We start from the raw sequence: 10,033 nt of genomic DNA on the forward strand, positions 1-10,033 counted from the left end.
TGTCTCACTGCCTTAATCTATCAAACAAATACAAATGCAGATGTTCTGAAGAAAGGTTACTGCACCAACATCGTCAAACCTACTCTCTCTCTACAGATGCTGCCAGACCCGCGGAGATTTTCCATCAATTCCTATTCTTGTTTCTGATTTACTGTATCCACAGACGTTTAGTTTTTGTTTTGATTGATGAAAATGTTTTGCCTCAGAAAAATAATGAATTCCTGCATGACAGTTGGTTGCTTAGGAAGTAGGTGAAAACCTCATTTCACAGGGCACCAGATTAAAGTAGAGGAGGTTTCATAGTTTCTTTGGACGTGTTCAAGAGCCTTATTATAATTTTTAATTTTAATCACTTGTATTTTAAAAAAGCACACATACATAATGTGTCATCAGTTAATTCTTTCAGGTTTGCTAGAGCATGGAAAACAGATTATCCTGGAATTTCCTGGAGACATTTTCGAAATTTGATTCTCAACAATTTGTCGTTATATGCTTCAGGGTGTGCTTTTACATTTTTCCTTTAACTGGCCTCTGAAGCATATGTTGGCACAGCATTACTGAACCAGTGATCAAGTTGTCAACTGTTTTCAGTGAGGCCATTTCAAGTTGCTGGCAGGATGACGCTGTAGAATGAAAATCAATTCAATCAGGGTAATAACAGGAACTTATAATTTGCTGATGTTTTGAAATCAAACTTGATCTGTCTTCATCAACTGAAAAACAAACCTGACATTTGCCCTCAGGGGCCATGATCTACCTTTATTTGTACTCGTTTGATTTGCTAAATCACCAGAGAATTTGTCTCCTGTGCAACTGAACTTAATTATCTCTGAAAACATGAATCTATGCTCCATTTGTCTTTCTTCCTAGTTTAAATTGCTCTGTGTTCTTTCCATACTTCAGGGCATGTCTAACCAGAGTTGAGGTTACCTCGGCGTGATCTTTTGTCAATAGTTTCCAGATCATATTCCAGATGTCCCGACTTCATAACTATCGTCTGTTTTTGCCTTTTTGTGTATGCATTACAATTCTAAATGTTTTATACATTTCTTCTCGTAATTATTGCACTTCTTCTCCCTGCAGGTGAAGTGACCTCCACTATTGAAAGTAATTACATCTGATTTCATTGAAAGCTTGTGAATAAAGCTCCCATTAGATGCTGATCGCAAATCGCATTGAATCGATTTTCGCTCTCAACCGTTTTGACTGCTCCACGGCATCACTTCAACGTGTCATCCTATTTACTCTCAACTAAGGAATGGGAATTGCTCGCACATTTTTCATCATTAATGTTTGCCATCACGCTTTCTTTTTTATGTATTGATGTTAAGGAAATTCCTTGTAACTGCTTCAGACTGAGGAAATTACACTTCCCCAATTTAATAAGGTGAAGACAAATCTTTGAAAGTTGCCAAATGTTGGTAACATTTTGAAAATTTGATGTGTATCTAATGTAACTAGCCTGTAAGAGGTATTTTCGATATATATTTGTGACTAGTAAAGAGTAACTTTCCGAACAGACAGGCGGTCAAACATAGAACGTTTACCCAAGAGCATTAGATAGATCACAGAAGTTCAAATCATTAGTATAGAATCAAAAAATGCATCATCCAAAAATTGTGTTTGAGATGACTTGAAAACAAATCTACAAGCTTGAACGTTCTTCTCCCCACTGTTGTTCACTAATAATCTGCCAGCGCGAGATGAAGAATTCCTCTGTTTGTTTTTTTTATTTGCTAAATACTAAGGCTATCAGTGCTGAATGTGAGTAATCGTTTCGTTTGCTTGAACTAACGAAGGCAATGTTGAAAATATCTTCAGGATATTTCAAGATACAGAGCCCAGAGAGCACTTAATACAAATTCATGAGAGTAGCATTCAATTGTATTCCACCTTAACACAGTCCCAGGATTTCACATTCTTGTAGAAATCTAATGGGTACTGTGCACTGCCATTACTGTCAGTAACAACACATATGTGGAAAAGTGTTCCAAATATGATTCCTTTTTCAAATCATTGTTACGAATTCCATCAAAATTGTTGTTATAATAGTGGCTGAAAAGCAAATTGACGAGGGGCTATTTTCCAACATACTTTAAAACGATTCGTTATCTCTCTCTACTGTCAAAGGCAAAAGAACATCAAATCGACACAAGATGGTCTGCATAATCATTGCTAGAATGCAAATGACAGATTTATCTGCTGTTTATCCAGCTGCAAACCTTACAAGTTGCAATGAAAACGATTAATTATAAGAGAATAAATCTCGTTTTGAGTGGATCTGGGATTCATTCCTGAAATGACTGGGCCATTTCAAACCTTGCAACATCTTTGTCATTTGCTTGCTCAGTATCTTATACTGTATTCCCACGTGTTTCTGAGACTTTGAATTGACTTCATTGACAAGACTGTCATGATTGTGATTTTCAAATGAAAAATGTAGTGTCTGAAACAGTAGAAACTTGCACTTAGTTCCGCGAACTGTGGAAATGAAATGCTGTCACCAATACATGCCCCTGTTGTGTTTTCATTTCGTTACTGCTTTTATATTCTTCAATGTAGAGGTGTGAAATGTGCTTGCTATTTTGTGATCCATGTTGATATTCATTTGTTTTGCTGAAACTCTGGCCTAAAAACTAACATGTGTTTTTGAAGTTCAATGTTATTCAGTTCGTTCCAATGACTACGTCAATAATTGCCTACATTCGCTTTATAAATGGTGTTGCTTTTGCAAGTAAAATTTAAAAAATCAAGTTTTAAATAAACAACCGGTATTCAAAGCTCTATTCATTTACTTTCAATGTTTCCTGCCGGTAGGAAAGTCAGGTCGAATGGAAACTGTCTCCTGTAGAGTAGGCAGCATTGAAACGACCAGCTCTTAATTCCCATCTACAATTCCTCCTTGCGAGATTATTGTTTTTAATCTGTTACAATCTACATTACATAGGGGACTGCACAAAACATGTCTGGATGGCAAGTGCTGGTTGAAACCATGCTAACGAATGACCTTGTACTTCCAGACAATAGAGCAACGTGGTTCTGAATTCATCACATAACAAAGAAGCGGGATAGACAGTCATTGAATTAGTGTCACGGATTTTAGCAATCAGCTACATCATAGTCTTCAGTTCTTCATTGTTCATGAAAGACAGAAATAATTATACTAATTGTATAGACTTGGAAGCTCGATATCTTCGCATTGGATATTACGGCTAGTGTTGAAATAATTATTATACAGCTTATGAATGCAATTGGCTTTATCATTACAGGAGAAGGCAGGGATTTGACATTGTGCAGTGAATGATCCCTGATTTTCCAATGCTGAAGGTACAGGTCAATAAATTTGGTCCTTACTGAGCTACCACTATCTTGGGCCGATATTGAACATTATTTTTACAATGTCTTTTAAACAATCTTATAAGATGTCACCCCAAAATGTTACTGCAATGAGCCGCATTGTCCATTGTCAGTGGCCTGAGACACATCGTCCATTTTCAGTGGCACATCTTGAATTAGCAAGCAAGGGCGAGAGTCCCAAGATCGCTTGGCATCATTACGTAGCTCATTCTTAACGCGATCCCTTACTAACACATACTAATTTAAGACAGACCTCACATTAGATGCTTTCAATCTCCTAAAGTTTGCAAAAACAGCTTCATTTCATGCATTTCCTGAGTATTGCAAATGCCTCAAAAGCTCTTGTACGGAAGCATTAGGAGAGCTGAAAATGGTATTAGTCTACAAAATCAAATTTGAGTCAATGATTTACAATAGTTATTGATATGCATTCATTCAAACGTCGTCAACGTTGTGGGAACAGTTCAAAATCGTCAACATTACACTGGGCGGCACGGTGGCACAGTGGTTAGCACCGCTGCCTCACAGCGCCAGAGGCCCGTGTTCAATTCCCGCCTCAGGCGACTGACTGTGTGGAGTTTGCACGTTCTCCCCGTGTCTGCGTGGGTTTCCTCCGGGTGCTCCGGTTTCCTCCCACAGTCCAAAGATATGCAGGGTCAGGTGAATTGGCCATACCAAATTTCCCGTAGTGTTAGGTAAGGTGTAAATGTAGGGGTATGGGTGGGTTTCGCTTCGGCGGGTCGGTGTGGACTTGTTGGGCCGAAGGGCCTGTTTCCACACTGTAATCTAATCTAAAAAAAATTACACATGAAATAGCTTCACTCCCTTTCATATTATCGAAAAACATGCGCACAAGTGACATAACATTGGGATTTCGAGAAGTGATTTTAATACCTTACTGAGTCCAAGAACACTTGCAAAACAATTGAATAGTTAACATTAAATTCAATAGCCTGAAAACAACGCAAAAAGTTCAAGGAACAGTGAGGTTAAATCTCGCATACTACGTCCCTGATTTGTGTGATGATCAGAATATGCTAATCTTTGTCTGGTTTCACCAATATGCTTCATACGAATTATACAAGACAAAAGAAATCCTGCCAGCATGTTTTCCGTGCATAACTTCTTCCCTCACTTATCGCAGTCATACGGGCGAATTCAATTGTGTAATACAGAAGCGAAACTCAATTGAAAGTTTTCAGCTTTTTATCTCAGGAGATAACTTGAAGCCATGTCCTTTCTATAATTCGAAACTAAGCCATACTTAATGGATTTCCCGCAGAAAATTACACAGTGCAGCACGATCAGCAATCGGTGTATGCTTTGCTGTCTTGGTACACTTCTGTAAAGGAGAATGGGTTCATGTCACAGCATTTCACGCCACCTAGAGAATAATGCTAGCTATTGCATGTTCGAGGAAACGGAGTCAACATCTCAGATTGGACAGACAATACTTTTGTTCATTTAGATCGCAAAAAACGTGTCACACAAAAAACGTTTAAGACCTTAATTCTATGCACCTTGACAACTTCGATAACACACATTCATCGATTTGAACTTCCCAGGAACCGCCACCTTTTGAGAGTTAATGCACAATGTGTGCGACAATTGTTTCCAAATTTACTCTAGAATGGCCTGTGCATAATTTAAACTATTATTGGATTTTACATGTATTCTGCAAACGAACTGACAAAGCGAAGTCAAATCTGCTGCTTACAATTATTCATCAATCTAATATGTATAAGAGATCACTACAAATCCATCTAATCTTAAAAGAGCACACTCAGACTTTTTATCACAACTTATGTATTTGAATACTATTACCCTTGTACTACATTTGGAGCATCGAGGTTCAAGACAGACCTTTTGGAGAGATCTGTACGTGGACGGCTCATTTATTTTACTGGAAAATTATATGCATAGAATTTATGTTGATTTAATCATCGCTAAAGATATTTGCTTTAAATTGTGGAGGCGAGTTTGTTTATGGAGTTTTTGGAGAGGCCGACGCTTTGGCAACGTCTGCAGTAAGTTGCTTTTTAAATCAGAAGTTTGAAAGCTGTCTGCTGGAACATTTGAGCAGGAGCAACTTTTACTCAATCCTTTAACTCAGTGGTTGATTTTATTTAAGATTCTAACGCTTGATTTTTTTAAAGTTCTTAATGTCTGCATGCACGATGTTAACTCTTTGGTGCAGAAAAGTCGTTTATTTTGTGTTTAAGGTGTCATTTCAAATTGCTTCTTTTTAGACTTAATAACGTTCAGCTCATACAAGAGACACAGAGATGTCAGGCTAATTGATTTGGAGAAGTGATTAAAGCGCAGGATACTGAGAGAGATGGGTGACTATCACGAAAGGTAAGAGGTCACTTCAGAAATCTTTCGTGATTGTAACCCTCACAATCAAATTCTTAGTTATGGCCTCCACTAGGAAAATTCATGAGACAGTCAAACTTTGGACACAATGAATGTGTCTTATGTTGGGCAGTGTTTGAGAAAATTTAAAGCAATCAGTTTTAAGGGATTGTCCCGTCAAGTGCACTGACAGGTTATTCTGCGATTATAACCGTGAATTTAGGATCGAAGGACGTTTTCCTAATGTGAGGAATCAGGAAGTCTCGAAATGTTTGAAGCATATCGTTAAAGGGGAGAGTGAGAAATCGTACGTTATTGCACGTATTTGTAAGAATAACATATTTAAGGCTTCACAGAGTGAATGTGACAGGTTAGGCAGAAGATAAAAAAAACCCAGCACCCTTGGCTTCTATTTTGGGGCAGAAAAGACCTGCTCAAGTAGAATGGGTTTATAAGTACTGGAAAGGAATGAATATCCTTGCGGGAAGATTTGTCAATTATATTAAGGGATCCTGCAAACTACGAAAGAAAAGGGGTGAAGGAAGACAAAGTAACAGACTGGCTAAAGAATTACACGCAAGACTGAAATACATAGTAGAAGAGTCACAGCACTCCATCCACTCCACTCAGGAATTCCTAAAATTCATCAAAAACACCAAAATAGAGGAAGACGAAGCAATGATCTCATTCGACGTAACAGCACTGTTCACCTCCATTAACATCGACCTGGCAAAGGAAACACTTACCACACTTTTAGAAGAGACAATCACACACACACCAATCACCATCAATCACATTACCAACGAAAACATCATGGAGCTAGTGGACCTGTGCCTCACCACCCACTTCGCTTTCAACAGCATAGTCTACAAACAAACCAACGGCACACCCATGGGATCTCCGCTATCAGGATTCATAGCAGAAGCAGTAATGCAAAGACGAGAACAAACAGCCCTGCCAACCATCAAACCAAAAATCTGGGTCTGCTACATAGATGACACATTTGTCTTCACAAAACGAAACAAGATAGAAGAGATATTTAACATCATCAACAATACCCTCACAGGCTTAAAGTTCACCAAGGAGGAAGAAACCGACAACACACTCGCATTCCTGGATGCCACAGTCGAAAGAAAGGACAACGGAGAACTACAAACCCGTGTATACAGAAAACCGACAAACACTGACCAAATACTTAACTACACCAGCAACCATCACAACACACACAAACGAAGCTGTATCAGAACACTATTCCAATGAGCCACCACACACTGCAGCACAGACGAACTACGCAAAACAGAGGAGAACCAGCTATACAACGTATTCAAGAAGAACGGATACTCAAAAAATACAGTGCACAGATTCCTCAAGAACAAACCACGACAAGCAGACCAAACACAGCCAAAAACCCTAACCACTTTACCATACATCAAAGAAATTTCAGAAATGACAGCCAGACTACTAAGACCTCTCGGAATCCTATCAGCACACAAACCCACCAACACTCTCAAACAAAAACTAACAAACTTGAAAGACCCAGTACATCCCATGGACCAAACCAACGTCATCTACAAAATTCCATGCAAGGACTGCCATAAACACTACATAGGACAAACAGGCAGAACGTTAGCCACCAGGATACACGAACACCAGCTAGCCACAAATAGACACGATCCTCTTTCTCTCGTAGCCCTACACAATGATGAAAAATGCCACCATTTCGACTGGGACAACACATCTATCCTGGGACAGGCTAAGCAAAGGCATGCCAGAGAATTCCTAGAGGCCTGGCACTCCAACCACAACGCCATAAACAAACACATAAATCTAGATGCCATCTATCAACCCCTCAGAAAACGAACAGGAAATGACATCACCACAGACCTCAGGAACCCCATCCAGGAGAAAGATATAAATAGAAAGCAGGAGACAGCAGCTTCACTTCACTTGGAGGTCGTCACTGATGATGTTACCTAGCTAGGTAATGAAACGTCTGGATATCAAACCTACAACTCAGCGAGCAAACCTACACCCTAAATCTCCACCTGAGTTACAAACCTTCACAAACCTTGCAAGAAAATCTCTGAATAATTAATTTGCATTTATTTCAATGTTAGGCGTCTTACAGGTAAGGCTGGTGATTTGAAACATTGGCTTGGGACGTCATATGACAAAATTCTGGGCAATGTATGGACAGGTCTGGCAGCTCCATGGTTTGGTTTTTAGATTTCAAAAATTGATTGGAGTAGAGTGTTCATTGGCGATGGGACGTCTGATAAATTGGAAGCATTCAAAAATGTGATGGCGAGAGTCCAGAGTCATTATGCTCCAATTAGAGTGAAATATAACTTCGTAGGGTGAGAACACAATGGATGTAAAACATATTGAGTCATTAATAACAAAACCACATATCTAATACAAACAATCGTTGTTTCTAATTAACCTCTTGAACAGTGTAAAGACTGACGGGCCATCCTCAGGTGGGAGATCAGGAAGGCAAATAGAAGATATGAGCTATCGTGAGAAAGTAAGATTAAGAGTAATCCAAAGGTATTCTGTAAGTACATAACGAACAAAAGAACAGCTCGACTGAAAGTATAGCTCATTAAACATTAACGATGTATTCCTTGTGTGGAACCTCAGGAGATGGGACAGATATGAAATGAGTGTTAGTCATCAGTTTTTCCCGTGGATGTAAACAATGTAGCCTCGAAACACAACAAAATAATATGTAACAAAACAGAAGAGAAAATCTTGGACGTCTTCGATAATTTCAAATTAGATAAATCTCCAGGACTTAATCTATTATATCCAGGGACTTTGCGGGAAGTTAGGCAGGAAACGGCGGGGATCCTTGCAGAAATATTTGCATTGGCTATAAATACAGTTCAGTTACCGAATGACTGAAGAGTAAACAATGTTTTGCCTTTTTAAAATAAAGGATTTCAGGCGAAACCTGTGAATCATACACATACAGGTCTGACAGTTAGGTTTCAGGTGCATAATTCTTTAAGTTTGCATCACATATAGATAGGGTTGCCAAGAAGACGTTTGTCATGTTTGTCTTCATTGCTCAGACCTTTGTGTACATGAGTCGGGACATTTCATTTAGAATACTATGACGTTGGTGAGGTTTCACCTGGATAAATGTGTCCAGTTCTGATCTCCCTGCAGAAGAAATGATAGCATTATGCTGGAGATGATTCAAAAGAGATTAACCAGACGTTGCCTGGAATGCAATGTTTGCGTTGGAAGAAGAGGCAGGATAGGCTGGGGCCTTTTTCTCCCCCAAGAGCTTGAAAGGTGCAATTAAAGAGGTGTATAAAAACATGAGGGATATGGATAAGGTTAACAGCAGATGTATTTTCTCTTGTGTGGTGGATTTCCAGACTAGAGGGCATATTTTTAAGTTGAGAAATTAAAGGTACTAAAAAGATATGAAAAGAAACTCATTTACATGAAGACTTGTTCACGTGTGTGATGAAAATCAAGAGGAAGTAATGAATGATGTTTCTAAGGCATTTAGATACGTGTACGAACAAGAAATGTTTGGAGGGATATGGGTCGCACACAGGTAAGTCGGCTCGTTCAGATTGGGATCATGTTTTTGTGGACTGATTGGAATGAAGGGTCTGTTTCTATGCTGTCTGACTCTCTGACTCTACGACTCTGACTCTACTAATAGAAATGTACTGGGAAGCTACAAACGCAATATTGCAATCTGAGCAAAAGTTTCGAAACTTAGACTTCTCATTCTATTCTTTGTATGTCAGCCCAACTGACCCGAAAACAGCTTATCGATTGTTTGGTAGGTTTGCCGACTGGTTGTTTTTGGCTTGTATCCAAGTTCATCTTTTGTCTCGTTTTCTCCTTCATAGTTTCTCGTCCTTTGTTTGAACAAAAGTATTCTGAATGTACTTTTCCAGATTTGAATGGGGCTCGTTCATGCATTCTGGTTTGGAACTATATCTGCCAAGTTTTCAAAAGTGCCACTTTCTTTCTCTGCACCTTGTTTGAAAGCACTGGTTTCATTTTGTAAACTTGCTTTAACAGCCAAGAAGACCATAAGTTAGGTAATTACGCCTACACAAAAAATATCCTGTATGTAGAATCTGAACCCATCAACTATACACAGCCTACTTACGAGTGTGAAAAATGTGCTGCTTTCTTGGAAATTCAACTTCATCCACCGATGCATTGCCATTCAAAAATAACGGGTAGCTACACTCTTGTCATATTCCTGGGTAATCACCACAGACATGGGGGTATGATATCCTCCCTTCTTTGCAGGGAACCTATCCTTGTACATTGATATATCATA

General features: G+C 39.0%; 1 gene segment (V, D, J or C); it reads left to right on the plus strand.

Annotated features, from left to right (window-relative positions):
- LOC122543617 overlaps positions 1–2,765 on the plus strand; it is a 32,651-nt gene extending 29,886 nt beyond the window's left edge. The window contains 1 exon segment of the C gene segment in view: positions 904–2,765. Coding sequence covers positions 904–924 — 21 coding nt within the window.
- The last annotated feature ends 7,268 nt before the right edge of the window (positions 2,766–10,033 follow it).

The sequence above is a fragment of the Chiloscyllium plagiosum genome, chromosome 44 (genome assembly GCF_004010195.1).
Source record: "Chiloscyllium plagiosum isolate BGI_BamShark_2017 chromosome 44, ASM401019v2, whole genome shotgun sequence".
In the NCBI taxonomy this organism is placed as follows: domain Eukaryota; kingdom Metazoa; phylum Chordata; class Chondrichthyes; order Orectolobiformes; family Hemiscylliidae; genus Chiloscyllium; species Chiloscyllium plagiosum.